Source organism: Nomascus leucogenys, chromosome 22a (assembly GCF_006542625.1).
Source record: "Nomascus leucogenys isolate Asia chromosome 22a, Asia_NLE_v1, whole genome shotgun sequence".
NCBI lineage: Eukaryota > Metazoa > Chordata > Mammalia > Primates > Hylobatidae > Nomascus > Nomascus leucogenys.
The window spans coordinates 5621940-5638872 of record NC_044402.1 but is presented as its reverse complement, the minus strand read 5'-3'; the positions used below and the strand labels follow the sequence as shown (position 1 = coordinate 5638872).

Here is a 16933-nt window from a genome sequence, read left to right as displayed (position 1 = left end):
CGCAATCACAGCTCACTGCAACCTTGACCTCTTGGGCTGAAGGGATCCCTACCTCAGCCTCCCAAGTAGCTGGGACCATAGGCACATGCTACCATGTCTGTCTTTGTATTTTTTTGTAGACACGGGGTCTCACTATGTTGCCCAGGCTGGTCTTGAACTCCTGGACTTAAATAATTCTCTTGCCTCAGCCTCCCAAAGTGCTGTGATTACAGGCATGAACCACCATGCACAGCTGGCTTTCACAGCTTAAATTTTTTTTTCTGAATATAAAACATATAAAAACTGTGTATGTATAGACCCATGTTCATAACAGCATTATTTACAACAGTTAAACATATAAGCAACCCAAGTGTCCAATGACAGATGAATAAGCAAAATGTGATAGATACATACAATGAAATATTATTCAGCCTGAAAAAGGAAGGAAATTCTGACACATGCTACAACATGGATGACCTTTAGGACATTATGCTAAGTCCTAATAAGACAGTCACAAAAAGACAAATACTGTATGAGTCTACCAATATAAATGAGGTACCCAGGGTAGTCAAAATCATAGAGATAAGAATTAGAATGGTGGTTACCAGGGCTGGGAGAAGGAGGGAATGGGGAGTTATTGTTTAATGGATATACAGTTTCAGTTTTGCAAGTTGAAGAGTTCTGGAGATGGATGGTGATGATGGCTGCACAACAATATGAATGTACTCAATTCATATTGTATTGAACTGTACATTTTAAAAATGGTTAAGATGGCCAGGCCTGGTGGCTCACGCGTGTAATCTTCCAGCACTTTGGGAGGCCGAGGTGGGCAGATCACTTGAGGTCAGGAGTTCGAGACCAGCCTGGCCAACATGGTGAAACCCCATCTCTATTAAAAATACAAACGCTAGTTGGGCATGATGGTGTACGCCTGTAATCCCAGCTACTTGGGAGGCTGAGGCACAAGACTTGCTTGAACCCAGGAGGCAGAGGTTGCGGTGAGCCGAGATTGCGCCGCTGCACTGCAGCTTGGGCGACAGAGTGAGACTCTGTCTAAAAAAAAAAAAAAAAAAAAAAAAAAAAAAAAAAAATAGGCTGGGCACTATGGCTCGTGCCTGTAATCCCAGCACTTTGGGAGGCCGAGGCGGGTGGATCGCCTGACATCAGGAGTTTGAGACCAGCCTGGCCAACGTAGTGAAACCCTGTCTCTACTAAAAATACAAAAATTAGCTGGGTGTGGTGGTGTGTGCCTGTTCCAGCTACTTGGGAAGCTGAGACAGGAGAATCGCTTGAACCCCAGGAGGCGGAAGTTGCAGTGAGCCAAGATTGTGCCACTGCACTCCAGCCTGGGCAACAGAGCGAGACTTCGTCTCAAAAAACAAAATTAAAAAAAAAAAAAATACATACAATGGTTAAGATGGTAAATTTTGTTATGTGCATTTTATAACAAAATTTTTTAAATGCACGTTTGATTACTACACACAAAGTAAAAAATAAACGAATAGGTGCAGTGTCTCACATCTGTCATCTTAGCACTTTGGGAGGCTGAGACAGGAGGACTGCTTGAGCCCACCAGCCTCGGCAACATAGGGAGACCCCGTTTCTACAAAAGAAATTTAAAAATTGGCTGTGCACAGTGGCTCATGCCTTGAATCCCAGGACTTTGGGAGGGTAAGGCGTGGGGATCTCGAGCCCAGGAGTCCAAGACCAGCCCTGGCAACATAGTGAGGCCGTCTCTAGAAAAAATACAAAAATTAGCTGGGCATGGTGGTGTGTGCCTGTGGTTCCAGCAACTCAGGGGGCTGAGGTGGGAGGATCACTTGACCAAGGAAGGTCAATGCCGCAGTGAGCTATGAAAACGCGACTGCACTCCAGCTTGGCTGAAAGAGTGATAAACCAATCTCAAAAAAAAAAAAAAATTAGCTGGGCACGGTGGTGTGTATCTGTGCTTCCAGCTACTCAGGAGGCTGGATTGCTTGAGGCAGGAGAATCACATGAGCCTGGGAAGTCAAGGCTGCAGAAAGCTGTATTCAAGTCAGCCTGGGCAACAGAGTGAGACCCTATCTCAAAAAAATAAAAATACAAAATAAACCCAATTACCCAAATCCTAGTTTGCAGAAGCAAACTACATTACATTTTTGCTCATTTTATCACAGTCCCTTTTCATGTTAAAACCATCTATAAAATCTATGGTTTTATATCCAGTGGATTGCACATAGGTAGCCCATAAAATTCCCAAGAGGAGACTCTTTCGCCATACAGAAGAGTTAGCTCCCCTTACAATGCCCCACCCCCCATTTCCATAGGGAACTACTGACAGTCTGATGTGCATCACTATCAGTTGGGAATAGGTCCATTTCGAGTTACCAACACCCCTGTACAGTGGCTCACATGTGCAGCCCAGTGGTAGTGAGTTCATGATTGATAGTGCCTGACCAATGACTGTAATTCTCTTAGCCTTTTCTTTAGGTGGTGGCCGCCACCCTGGCCATCACACAGGTTTTCAGGCAGGCAAAAAGAGGGCTGTATTCTGAAGTTTTATCTTTTTATTAGGGAAGAGAAGCTTCTCTAGTAACACATTTTCCTTTACATTTCACTGGCCAGAACTGGGTCACATTCTCCCCTACTCTGCAGATCCACCACTGGCCGAAGGGAGTAAGATTGCCTTGATTGTTGAACCAATCAGGATTCACCTCTCAAGCTAAGGTAGATTCTTTCCCTCTCCTCAAGGCATCAGAAGATTTCTACTCTGTATCTGAAAAAGGCTCTGTAAGGAAAGAACACTGGTTGCTGAAAGAGTAGTTGGGGTTGGGTGTGGTGGTTCACGCCTGTAATCCCAGCACTTTGGGAGGCCGAGGTGGGTGGATCACTTGAGGTGAGGAGTTAGAGACCAGCCTGGCCAACATGGTGAAACCCTGTCTCTACTAAAAATACAAAAATTAGCCAGGCATGGTGGCACATGCCTCTAGTCCCAGCTCCTTGGGGGGCTGAGGCAGGAGAATCACTTGAACCCGGCGGTGTAGGCTGCAGTAAGCAGAGATCTTGCCACTGCACTCCAGCCTGGGTGACAGAGGAAGACTCCATCTCAACAAAAAACAAAAAACAAAAAACAAATAGTTGGGTAGGCAACAAAGTGACTGCCACAGATGAATGCACACACATGCACATGATATACAATAGTGTATCCAACCATTTCTCCTAGGTGGTTTCTAGAAGGTACTTATGACACATAACCCAGGTTTTACTAAGTTTAATGTTGAAAAAGCACCCCATAAACTGTATATTGATCACACATCTGAATATCTCTAAACCATAAAATGGAGTTAACAGTACCTATACCTCACGGCTGTGCCCACCGAATGAGTTAATATGTGTGTTTAGAACAATGCCTGGCACATGGTAAGGGCTACATGAGAGTTAGCTGCTATTATTCATATCAAGCTGGCAGGTAACACATTTTTGAATGAGAGTCAAGACACGCCCCCCCCCCAACATCAGTAGGTTCGTACGACAGATATAGCTAATAAGATGAAAATGTACACATTACATTTATTATGTAATACGTAAGCTACTAAATTTGGACCCTAAAAGAACAATAGTCCAAATATAGGATGAGGAAATGTGATTTAAGAGCTACACATGTGTGAGGGCAAGCAGTCACACAAGCTACACATGTGTGACTCTGAACACTGGAAGAGATGGGTACTAAGGAATCTTGACAGCATGAACTCACTGCTGGACATGGCTATTTACTCCAGGTAGAAGCCAGAAGTGGAACAGTTCTATTCTCCATCTAGGAAGCTTTGCATCTAGAGTTTAAAGGTTTGAAGAAAAAAAGGGATAAGCAGAGTCCAAGGGAAATTACTACTTAATGGCTAGAAGAGGTATGTGTGAGCACATCTATAAAACATCCCTAACTACCTGTAACACAGATTGCACACTGTTCCCTGCTAACGACTGGCTTAATACATCCATCAATAAGACTGGAAATCATTGTTTTATATGGCCTCCTTCTTTGTTGTGGTACTTGTGATACCATTTGCTTTCAGGAGGCTGTATGGAAGACTGTGCCAGCTGAATCTGAGCTTGTCGAAATGATTTTCCCAAAACACAGTCTATTTCAAGGATTTCTGCAGCACTAACTCCTTTTGCAATTATCCCTTTGAGAACATAATTAGAAATATATATCACTTTCATGTGGTTTGGGGTAAGCAATCTTCTTTACCTTCATCACATTATAAACGAAGTCCAAGACTGATTTTTCATTGTGTTTGAAATGGATTTTCTAGAATTATGTCTAATTTCCAGATATCGTAGAGATTAATACCACTCAAAAAGTCTTAAGGACAAGCAAGCTAAAATTGAGTTCCCAGAGAGTCTGATTCCTTTAAGACTCTGAAGACACTGTTTAGCCAGGTTGAGAAGCATTTTCCCATCATCCCCAACTCCCCGGGCTAAAGTGAACAACCATTTATTTAACACTTCACATGTTCCAGACCCAGAGCGCTCAGAACCACAATGAGCTACAAAAATGCAGAAGAAACATCCTTTCCCCCAGAAGCTTCCAACCCAGTTAACTATCTTCAAGTGGTTAAAATAAGACAGCTGACTATTAAGTTAGAAATATTACATGCTATAGGGAAATAGACCAGGAAAGGAATGAGAAGAAATTCCTTTTAACTGCAGGATCTGGGCAAGCCTTTAGTTCAGGCAGGATCTGAACAGAGTAGAGAGGCAGGTGGATGTGAAGAAGGCATCCCTTAGTGGAGGGATGAAAAATGGAGGGATATATTCACCAACAACGGAGCGTCTGTGACTTCAGAGTGTGTGTGTGTGTGTGTGTGTGTGTGTGTGTGTGTGTGTGTGTGGCGCGGGTGGAGGCTGCTCAGAATAGTGCAGGAGGGAGGGAGAAAAACAGTAAGAGGGCCGGGCGCGGTGGCTCATGCTTGTAATCCCAGCACTTTGGGAGGCTGAGGCGGGTGGATCACAAGGTCAGGAGATCAAGACCACGGTGAAACCCCGTCTCTACTAAAAAAATACAAAAACTTAGCCAGGCATGGTGGCGGGCGCCTGTAGTCCCAGCTACTCGGAGAGGCTGAGGCAGGAGAATGGCGTGAACCTGGGAGGCGGAGCTTGCAGTGAGCCGAGACTGCGCCACTGCACTCCAGCCTGGGCGATAGAGCGAGACTCCGTCTCAAAAAAAAAAAAAAAAAGAAAAATAGTAAGAGATGAGGAAATGTATTTAGCACCTATTACGTGCCAGGAGTGTTGTACATGTTATTTCAATCACACTTTATAACAATATTGAACAGTAATATTCCTTTTTTACAGATGAAGAAATTGGCCCAGAGAGATTCAGAAACTCCTCTAAGATCATTTAGCTAGTCAATGGACTAAATAGTCAATAAATATTCAAATCAGGTCTTTTTTCTTTGCCATACCATGTTGGCTTTCTGGACTACCCTACAGGCAATAGGTGGTGAAGGAGGGCAGACGCAGTAGCATCAGCAGGTATCTCTGTTCAGGTAGAGCCCACCGTGTGTCCAGACTGGGCTGACTCTTTTACCTCTGGAAATAAGAGGCAAATGAGACACCATCCCTGCCCTCGAAGAACCTTGTGTGCTTTTGTGGGAAAACAAAAACATTAATGGACACATGTATTAAAATATAAGGACACATGTATTATAATGTAAGTACAATGACAACAATTTGGGGAGAGTGCCATGGAAACACCCTTCCAAGGAAAGTGTCCTAGAGAGGTCATCCAGGCTGTCTGGGAAGAAGTATAAAGTTGAAGAAGGTGAGAAAGGATATTTTAGGCAGAGGAAAAGATCGCTCTGAAAACAAAGATAGGAACTGTCATGGTCCACACACCTCGAGGTAATAGGAAGGACAGGGAATAAGGCTGGAAGGCTTGGGAATGCCTTGCTGAGGAGCTGAAGCCCTGGGAAGCCCCTGAAGACTTTGATCAGGGCAGTGATATGGTTACATGCTAATGCTAGGAAAATCCAGGAGTGCCTTGGGGAAGGAAGACTGGAGGCAGTTAGAGCAGCTGGTCAGCAGAGGTGAGGGGAGAGAGCCAGAGCCCGTGTGAGGACAGTAGTCACAGGCATGGAGAAGAGTTGGGTTTGAGAGATACCTAGAAGGTAAACGCATCAGGTTCTGGTGGCTCAGAGATTAAAAACTTATCACTAATATAGCAAATCTCTGAAAAAAAAAAAAAAAAAAGAAGAAGAAAAGAAAGGTCTGACTAGCAATGTGTCCTCATCTACCCTAAGAAACTAAGTGAACACTGGGTCCTGTCTATAAACATTAGTCCTGAGGCCAGCAGTGCCAGAATGCAAAGAACAAACACAGATGCTGAGATGTGAGTGGGCAGGCCAGTTTACCTATGAACAACAAGGGTAAGAAGGAAACAGAACCAGTCCTGGAGAGTACAAACACTGGGCCCTCTTCCTTAATTTGCACACCCGATTCAGGTATTTTACTTACCCTTACAGATTTCTATAACTCCTGAAGACTGATATTTTTATTCGTTTTATTTATTTATTTTTTCAGACAGGGTCTCATTCTGTCGCCCAGGCTGGAATGCAGGTGTGATTCTGACTCACCACAACCTCTGTCTCTCAGGTATGAGCGATTCTCCTGCCTCAGCCTCCCAAGTAGCTGGGACTACAGGCATGTGTCACCACGCCCAGCTAATTTTTTTGCATTTTTAGTACAGACGGGGTTTCGCCGTGTTGGCCAGACTTGTCTCAATCTTCTGGCCTCAAGTGATCCACCCACCCTGGCCTCCCAAAGAGCTGGGATTACAGGTGTGAGCCACTGTACCCGGCTTATTCCTGTTTTACAGCTGAAAAAATAAGTTGATTAGTTACAAGTTTTTCTTATAGTTACACAGATGATAAATGGCAGAACCAGGACCTGAACCCAAATTTGTGTGACTCCACGTTCCGTTCTTCCCATTTACCAGTTTTGCAGCTGAGTACCTTTCTAATTCTCTTGGCAGCTGGTCTACCTTCCAAGGCCCAGAACTCCAAAACAATTTCCACTATCAACCCCCAAGTTCAATGGGAACTTGGAAGAAATGGCTTATAAAAAACAAGTAAAAATTAAAAAGTAGGACCTAATGTTAATCAAGTGCCTAATGTTAATCAACAGCCATCCTCAGTAGCAGTTTCAGTGAACTAATTTGTTGATTTTCCAAGGCTAAATACAGCCCTTTTATATGGAGCACACTGGGTTTATTCAAAATATTTACAGATCTATCACCTGATTTATTTTATCTACTCCTGTTTCACACAGATATTAACACTAAAAAAAAAAAGCCAAACACTGGGATGGGCACTTCTTGTTGTGTTCAACTTTCAAGTCACAGTTGAAATGTCCCTTTCTCATGAAGGCCTTTACCTTGCTAGGCTAGGCTAGATTCTCTGTCCCCAAACTCTCACTTCTTTGTAGGACTTCTATAAATGAATATTAGGTATGGGCTGGGCGCGGTGGCTCATGCCTGTAATCCTAGCACTTTGGGAGGCCGAGGCAGGTGGATCACTTGAGGTCAGGAGTTTGAGACCGGCCTGGCCAACATGGTGAAACCCCGTCTCTACTAAAAATACAAAAAAAATCAGCCAGGTGTGGTGGCGCATGACCCTAGTTCCAGCTACTTAGCAGGCTGAGGCAGGAGAATTGCTTGAACCCGGGAGGCAGAGGTTGCAGTGAGCTGAGATTGTGCCACAGCACTCCAGCCTGGGCAACAGAGTGAGACACTGTCTCAAAAAAAAATTTTTTTTTTTTTTTAGATATGTATTTATGAACTATCTGTTCACAGCTGAACTCCCTGTGGCCTGTAGACTTCGTGAAGACAGGCACGCTTGTCTTGTTCTTGTTCACAGCTATATCTACCCTTTGGGCCTTGTACTGCAAGTGCGAGGTAAATGGTGACTGAACAGCTGGTCTCACCTAACTCCCTGTGGGGCGTCACTCCTTTCTGCCCAACAGAAAAAAATTCCTATCAGAAAGGTTACTGCCCAGTTTCATAGAGAGGACACGTTAACTCCCAAATCACATAAGCTCTTCCCACTCCACCACGCTCACCTGCCTCACACACACAAATACCTGAATCGACTTCCTGCATTTTCCACACTGCAATAAATGTGCTTCTGTGAAAACAAGTGTGGCTATGAAAGTTACCATGGATTGGCCGGGCGCAGTGGCTCATGCCTGTAATTCCAGCACTTTGGGAGGCTGAGGTGGGTGGATCACGAGGTCAGGAGATCAAGACCATCCTGGCTAACACGGTGAAACCCCGTCTCTACTAAAAATACAAAAAATTAGCCAGGCACAGTGGCGGGCACCTGTAGTCCTAGCTACTCGGGAGGTTGAGGCAGGAGAATGGTGTGAACCCGGGAGGTGGAGCTTGCAGTGAGCCGAGATCCCACCACTGCACTCCAGCCTGGGCAACAGAGTGAAACTCTGTCTCAAAAAAAAAAGAAAGTTACCATGGATTAAAGAATTTCTGGCCAGCCTCACGCCTGTAATCCCAGCACTCTGGGAGGCTGATAGGAGCAGATCCCTTGAGCTCAGGAGTTCAAGACCAGCCTGGGCAACTTGGCAAAACCCTGTCTCTCCAAAAAATAGCTGGGCGTGATGGTGCATGCCTGTAGTCCAAGCTACTTGGGGGGCTGAGGAGGGAGGATCACTTGAGCTGGGGAGGTTGAGGCTACGGTGAACTGAGATCCTGCCACTGCACTCCAGCCTGGGCAATGAGTGAGACCCTGTCTCAAAAAAAAAAAAAAAAAAAAAAAAAATTCAATTCATTCTGTTTAATTGTACATTCCATATTTGTTGGGATGGGCAGGCAGTAGGAGCAACTGCAGTACAATTAAGTTGATTTAGCTTCTTCTCTGGAGGGACGTTATACTAGCAAAGCAGAGAAAAACAGAGGCTAATCTATTACTAAAGATTTCAACTTTCTTTGTATTTATGGGCAATAATCAGGTTCAATCATTGTAATAAACCACTTGGCCCAAGAAAAAGAATTTAACTAAGATCTTATAAAAGGATATAAGATACTACATAAAGGGTCTCAGCTTTATAGATGTGAGATTTCACCTATTAACATATAGTTAGGAGGCTGGGTGTGGCGGATGGCGCCTGTAATCCTACCACTTTGGGAGGCCGAGGCCAGTGGATCACTTGATGTCAGGAGTTCAAGACCAGCCGGGCCAACATGATGAGGCCTGTCTCTACTAAAAATAAAAACGAAATAGCAGGGCATGGTGGTGCGTGTCTGTAATCCCAACTACTTGCGAGGCTGAGGCAGGAGAATTGCTTGAACCCGGGAGGCGGAGGTTGCAGTGAACCAAGATTGTGCCACTGTACTCCAACCTGGGTGGCAGAGAAATCTCAAAAAAAACAAACAACCCCCCATATAAACATATATAGTATATAGTTAGAGGTTGGGCACAATGGCTCATGCCTGTAATCCCAACACTTTGGGAGGCCAAGGCAGGTGGATTGCTTGAGCTTAGGAGTTCGAGACCAGCCTGGGGAACATGGTGAAACCCCGTCTCTACTAAAAATAAAAAAATTATCAGGGCATGGTGGTACGCACCTACAGTCCCAGCTACTCAAGAGGCTGAGTCAGGAGAATCACTTGAGCCCAGAAGACAGAGGTTGCAGCAAGCAGAGATCACACCACTGCATTCCAGCATGGGTGACACAGCAAGACCCTAAAAAACAAACAAACAAACACAGGGTATTTCACTATAATTTAAACTCCAAATCTAATATATGCATTGATTTGGTGGGAAAAGTATCCCTTTAATAGTTTCAAAGATTCCACAACCAAGAAGGATATCTATAGTTTAGACAGTTAAGAACATGTACATACCTAGTTTTTCATTTAACTTGGATCCAAACTAGGGGTAACTAATTTGGATGCATGCACAAAAATTGTCATTCTGATTTTTGTAAACATTTTATTGAAAACTGGGCGTGGATGTGAATTGGAACAGGATCACACTACTGAAACTTACATAGGTTTTGCAGTCTCACAAAAGGCAGGAGAGTCAAGCTCTCGCTTTTCACCTCAATCACTATCTTTTTACCACACCGCCATGTGACCTTGAGCACATCTCCTCTGTTAGGTGGTTTCCTTGTCTGCAAAATGAAGTCTGGACCAGATGCCCCATCTGGCTCTAACGGTCTCAATACTGTAACTGATGCAGAGCACCTATTTCCTTCCTACTTGAAGGAACCGCGAAAGAACTAAACATTAGAACCAACAAGCAATTTCATGAGGCAGCCAAATTAGTTGTGATAAGGAAAATTATTTAGCATGAGTTCATGACTTGAATCAATCCCAATCTAGATATAGCCGAATCAGATTTAATAGCCTCCGTGTAATCAATAGAGAAGACACTGTCTGGACTAGGCAAGGAAGGAGAGGTATCAGCATCTCTTAATAGCCTTTATTCTTCACTTATTCTCACCCCTCACCCTCCTTCCTTGAACCCAAGTTTGAGTATTTAATGAAAGTTTCAGAAAATGAATGAATGGGAAATGAGGGAGGTGAGGAGATGGCAAAAGAGTTGTCAGCTGACAGTCCACATCTTTGTCCTGCTGCTGTGCTGAGAAGGTAGTCAAAGGAGTATTCCTTGTAGAATATTTGTCACTGCATCTCCTCAGCCATTAGTGAGCTCTGATTTCTTGGAGATTCTAGAAAGCTCTGCACAACTGTTGTGATGTATCTAATATTATTTCTTCTATAGTTGTTGATGTTCAATTTCCCTTTTTTTTTTTTTTTTTTGAGACGGAGTTTTGCTCTTGTTGCCCAGGCTGGAGTGCAATGGCATGATCTTGGCTCACCACAGTAAGAATCGCTTAAGCCCAGAAGACGGAGGTTGTAGTGACTAAGAAATGGTCAAGTAATATCACACAGAATTCCCGTCTGTCATGGTGCTTTAAACTTCATGTCCTTGCATGAATCAAAAAGCAAGCAATCGCCAGGCACGGTGGCTCACTCCTATAATCCCAGCATTTTGGGAGGCCAAGGTGGGTGGATCATTTGAGGTCAGGAGTTCAAGACCAGCCTGGCCACCCATGGCAAGACCCCATCTCTAATAAAAATACAAAAATTAGCCAGGTCTGATGGCGTGGACCTATGGTCCCAGCTACTCGGGAGACTGAGGCAGGAGAATTGCTTGAACCCGGGAGGCGGAGGTTGCGATGAGCCAAGATTGCGTCACTGCACTCCAGTCTGGGTGACAGAGCAAGGCTCCATCTCAAAAAAAAAAAAAAAAAAAAAAAAAAGCAAGCTTCATGTACAAGGCATCACTTCATGTACAAGGCATTGAGCTGACAGACAAAGCCATGGCCTTTGCTCAGATAGGGTTGAGAGACAATAATCAATTATTGCCAAAATAAAAGGACTCTAGGAGTTCAGAGGGAATCCCAATGCATTTTGTACAAACAGAACAGAATAAAAGTAGGGAGGCTAGGTGCACTCCAGCACTTTGGGAGGCCAAGGCAGGAGACCAGCCTGGGCAACAGAGCCCTTAAGACCTCACATCCAAAAAAAAAATTTTTTCAAAAAAAATTTTTTAATTAGCTGGGCATGTGGTGGGGCACCTGTAATCCTTAGCTCTTTGGGAGGCTGAGGTGGGAGGACTGCTTGAATCCAGAAGTTCAAGGCTGCAGTAAGCTATGATTGGCCACTGCACTCTAGCCTGCGAGACAAAGCTAGACCCTGCCTCAGAAAAACAAAAACAAAATACAGCAGTTAACTTATCCTCACTTTTATTACTATTTTTTAGAGACAGAGTCTCACTCTGTCACCCAGGCTGGAGTGCAGTGGCACGATCTCGGCTCATTGAAACCTCTGCCTCCTGGTTTCCAGCAACTCTCCTGCCTCAGTTTCCTAAGTAGCTGGGTCTACAGGCGTGCACCACCACGCCCAGCTTAATTTTTATATTTTCAGTAGAGGTGGGGTTTCACCATGTTGGCCAGGCTAGTCTGGAACTCCTGACCTCAGGTGATCCACACACCTCAGCCTCCCAAAGTGCTGGGATTACGGGCGTGAGCCACCACGCCCAGCCTATCCTCACTTTCAGAATCCCATGATTCTGAAACTGCAATTTGACCTGTCCTTTTAAAATAATTTTTACCTTTAGCAAGTGCAAGCAGGCGAGAGCCACACGACACATTATCTTTGCATGTCTAGTCGTAAGATACTCCACAATTAAACAGTAGAAAACAAGAATATCTCCCACTAGAGAAAACTTAAGGCCTAACAGGTCACCTCCTATGGGACAAGTTTAAAAAGCTATTTTCTGGAGCAGGTACTAGGAGAGCCTTCAGGAGCATCTTAGTGCTTTCAGACCTACTACCGTTCCTCAAAGCTTTGAATCCTTTTGGGCTTTCTCCATTTGAATGTGAACACCTACAGATATACAGCTCAGAAGCCAGGATGCTTAATGGGTAATTCCCTCATTTCTCTTGCTCTCACAATTGGTGTTTATGGGGAAGTATCAACTACTTGCAGTGACATTTCCCCATCAATTACTAGAGAGTGGGGAAAGTGAAATTTAAAAAGCATTAAGACATGTAAAAGTTCTCCCACAACTGGTTTTCATTCATGAAATATTTATGCAGAGTTTATAAGCTATAAAGCCAGAAATGACTTAATTCAACAGATTTGACTTTTCCAAACTGTGTGGGTGCAGTACTCCAAGGGGAATTATTCAGGTTTGAAAGCTCAGATTCAAAGAGGAAACGATCTAATTTGTCACTCCTTACACTAATATTCTCAAAAATCAAGTCCAATGCGATTTAGCAACAAGAAAGGACTAGGATTTATAAAGTCGCCTTTTAATGAGAATGTATAGTCTACTTGTTTTAACAAGTTGAGCCTAAGATTAATGTATTGCGTACAGTTCAGAAAATCATGGGCCTCAACTGCATGAACACTTACAAAACAGTAAATGTTGAGAATATTCAAGTTGAACAGATTCACAGAGGCGTTAAATCGGCCAAACGAGTACAACAAAGACATATCTTTCTAACTCTTCAGTTTGTCAGTTTCCTTAAAAATCAGGAAATCTTTGTTTTGCTTTAAGGCAAACTGTCAGGTCGACCAAAAGGACAGATAAGAGCAGAAACACTTCGCTGCAATATAACTCATTCAAGAAGGGTTAACTTGCCGCTAATCCGTGCCACAAAAAAAAATCTAGGCTCTGTTGCAGGTACAATGGAGGACACGGCTGAAAAAATTTGGAATTTTCAATGAGACAAATGCAAAACCTGGTGGGCGTAAGAAAGAGCACCTATGAAAGTGACAAATAGGGGGAAATGGTGGGCAAGGGAAACAATGGCTGGCTGGAGAGCGAAGAAGGGGAAGCTCAGAAGAAAATTTTAGAAAGCCGCCAGGACCCTGTAGTTCTAAGATCTACCGGGAAACAGGCACCCAACGGCTGCGTCTCAGGTTTCCGCGGGTCACAAAAGAATAACGGACATCCTCCCAACGGTGGCCCTGCGGCTCCGCGGGCGCTTCCGCCGAGCTCGCGCCGACCCCGCGCTCGGCCCCGCACCCAGCCGAGCGCTCGTGGCGAGATGCCGGACGCTGCCCGCGTCGCCCGATTTTGTCCGTTCGGTCCTCCCCACTCACCCTGCGGCCATCGCTCGTCCGAAGCCAGGCGACAAGAGCAAACACCGCCCGACGCGAAAAAGGAAGCACAGGCGTTTCTCGTCAAAGCAGATTTTATTGGGGCGACGGGGCCGCCCCGCAAGCGCCAGCCGCTCCCCGCGCGGCCACCGGGCCGCCCACCCGCCTCAACTCCGCGCCCGGCCGGCCCCTCCCTCCCTTCTCCTCAGGCTCCCGCCCCCGTGGTGCCCGGGGCCGTGCGAACCGCTCACCGGCTCCCAAGGCAGCGGCTGCAGCGGCGACGCCCTGTTCCCGAGTGCGGCCCCGGCCCGAGGCGGCGGGTTTTGTGGCTGTTGCACCGCGAAGGGCGGGAGCCGCGCGACACCGGGCAGCGGAAGGCGGAGGCGGCGGCGGCGGCGCGCTGACGTCACGCGCCGCGAGACAGCCAGCGCGCGTGCGAGCCGCCCCGCCCCCGGGCCCATCGGCCCCAATCCGGGAGGAGCCCGGCGGGTGGGCGGGGCCGCAAAGGCCAACGGACAGATCGATTGGCCGAGAGGAGAATCTAGAGGGCGAACGGGCGAGTGGCAGCGAGGCGGGGCGGGCTGAGGCCAGCGCGGAAGTCTCGCGAGGCCGGGCCCGACCAGAGTGTGGCGGCGGCGGCGGCGGCGAGATCTGGGCTCGGGTTGAGGAGTTGGTATTTGTGTGGAAGGAGGCGGAGGCGCAGGAGGAAGGGGGAAGCGGAGCGCCGGCCCGGAGGGCGGGAGGAGGCGCGGCCAGGGCGGGCGGTTGCGGCGAGGCAAGGCGGGGAGCCGGGACGAGCAGCGGCCGAGCGAGCGCGGGGCGCACCGAGGCGAGGGAGGCGGGGAAGCCCCGCCGCCGCCGCGGCCGCCGCGCCCGCCCCTTCCCCCGCCGCCCGCCCCCTCTCCCCCCGCCCGCTCGCCGCCTTCCTCCCTCTGCCTTCCTTCCCCACGGCCGGCCGCCTCCTCGCCCGCCCGCCCGCAGCCGAGGAGCCGAGGCCGCCGCGGCCGTGGCGGCGGAGCCCTCAGCCATGGCCTCGGGCGACACCCTCTACATCGCCACGGACGGCTCGGAGATGCCGGCCGAGATCGTGGAGCTGCACGAGATCGAAGTGGAGACCATCCCGGTGGAGACCATCGAGACCACAGTGGTGGGCGAGGAGGAGGAGGAGGACGACGACGACGAGGACGGCGGCGGTGGCGACCACGGCGGCGGGGGCGGCCACGGGCACGCCGGCCACCACCACCACCACCATCACCACCACCACCACCCGCCCATGATCGCTCTGCAGCCGCTGGTCACCGACGACCCGACCCAGGTGCACCACCACCAGGAGGTGATCCTGGTGCAGACGCGCGAGGAGGTGGTGGGCGGCGACGACTCGGACGGGCTGCGCGCCGAGGACGGCTTCGAAGATCAGATCCTCATCCCGGTGCCCGCGCCGGCCGGCGGCGACGACGACTACATTGAACAGACGCTGGTCACCGTGGCGGCGGCCGGCAAGAGCGGCGGTGGCGGCTCGTCGTCGTCGGGAGGCGGCCGCGTCAAGAAGGGCGGCGGCAAGAAGAGCGGCAAGAAGAGTTACCTCAGCGGCGGGGCCGGCGCGGCGGGCGGCGGCGGCGCCGACCCGGGCAACAAGAAGTGGGAGCAGAAGCAGGTGCAGATCAAGACCCTGGAGGGCGAGTTCTCGGTCACCATGTGGTCCTCAGGTGAGCGCCGGCCGCGCGCCCCGGCCCCGGGATGTTTTTGTTTTGAAGGGAAGCCATGTTTTATGTGTGTGATGGGCGCCGCCATCTTCTTCGCCAGGGCAAGTATGGCGGCCCCAAAAGATGGCGGGCCGTGCGGCGGCGGGGGCGCGGCGGCGGCGGCGGCGGCGGGCGGCGGGCCGCGAAGATGGCGGCGGGCGGCGGGCCGCGGGGGGAGGGGCCGGCGCCGCCCGGCTAGGCCGCAATGGCGTAGTTTCTCCGAGAGGGGGAAGCGCCGCGCGGGGCGGAGACGGCCGGGGGAGGGGCCGGCGCGCTCGCTCCCCGACGCCCGCATCAACGGGCGCGCCCGCCGGCCCGTTGTGGCGGCAGCCGCGCGTCCCCGGCCCGGGCGGGACGCGGGCGGGCGTTGGCGGGGCTGCGCCGCGGCCTCGCGGGCCAGGGATTGCTGCCTCCGGGACGCGCGCCCCCGCCCGGCGCTGCCGTTACCCCGTCGGCCGCTGGAGGGCGCCGCGGGCGCTTGCCCCACCCGCCCCCAACTTCCCCGGACTCCCAACTGCTCCCCGGTGGCACCTTCCAGAAGGAGGGGGCCTTGGCACGCGTGGGCGCCTGCGGCCTGCTTGCTCCCCGCCCACCCAGCGCCCGGCTGGACCCTGCCCCGGCGGTCACGCTCGCCCCAGGCGTCGTTGGCTGCGGGGCGGGACTTGGGGCTGCACGTAGGGCTCGCGTGTGCGGGCTCCGAGCGTCAGTCGGAGCCTGTCACCGCCGTTGCCAGCGAATTCCTGGCCCTTTCGTCTTCTGCGGTACCTAGTGGAAAGGGCCTGTGAATCTTAGCGAATAATTCTTAGTCACTTAGTTTTGGGAAAGCTTTTTTTTTTTCCCCTCAAGTATTTAGCTCTTTGTGAATAGGTTGGGTTAGTTTACTCAACTGTGGACATTTGGCAGTAAATAAAATCGGGTAGTTTAATTTTAAGCCTTTATGCTTTTTACTTTGTAGAAAGGTATCTATTTTCCCCATAAAAGGAAAGATAATAGAAAGCGGGATTTTTTTGAGTTTTGTTTTACTGTTTTAATACTACTTTTAACGAAGGCCTGAAAACCCATCTAGAGCAAAAGGATCTTATTTGCATGTGTAAAATCAGTTTTTACTTCAAAGGCAATTATTAATTCAATGCTGGTTTTTTAGGTCAGTATCCTATTAGTATATTCATATACTACCTAGCTAAATTGTTGAGATACTAAATAGACTGAGAATAATCCTGCCATCGTAGTTAATCTAACGCCTGTGATGATTACGTTTAGTACTCCATATAAGCGATGGAGCCTCTTCCCCTATAAGTACTTGAAAGCTTCATAAATTCTCAGAACTGAATGGAGACTCAAAATATGGTGACCTTTGAGTATTAAAAGATCGTTAGAATTCGGAGGAATGAATGAAACAAATGAAAAGGCTAGACTGAAGAAGCTAGTTTGTATCTGGTGAAGGCCTCAAGATGAGACAACTACAGCTGGGTGGATCTGTGATTGAAAGAGGCCTGAGCAAAGGGATCTAGGAGCTGTCAAAATCTAATAGGAAGTGCTAACAGGCGCT

General features: G+C 48.5%; 1 protein-coding gene across 1 annotated transcript in view; it reads left to right on the top strand.

Annotated features, from left to right (window-relative positions):
- The first annotated feature begins 12707 nt into the window (after window positions 1–12707).
- Window positions 12708–16933, top strand: part of YY1 (YY1 transcription factor) — a 45685-nt gene continuing 41459 nt past the window's right edge. The window contains exon 1 of the mRNA XM_030804148.1: window positions 12708–15348. Coding sequence (XP_030660008.1) covers window positions 14670–15348 — 679 coding nt within the window. The 5' untranslated portion in view covers window positions 12708–14669. The remainder of the gene's footprint in view (window positions 15349–16933) is intronic.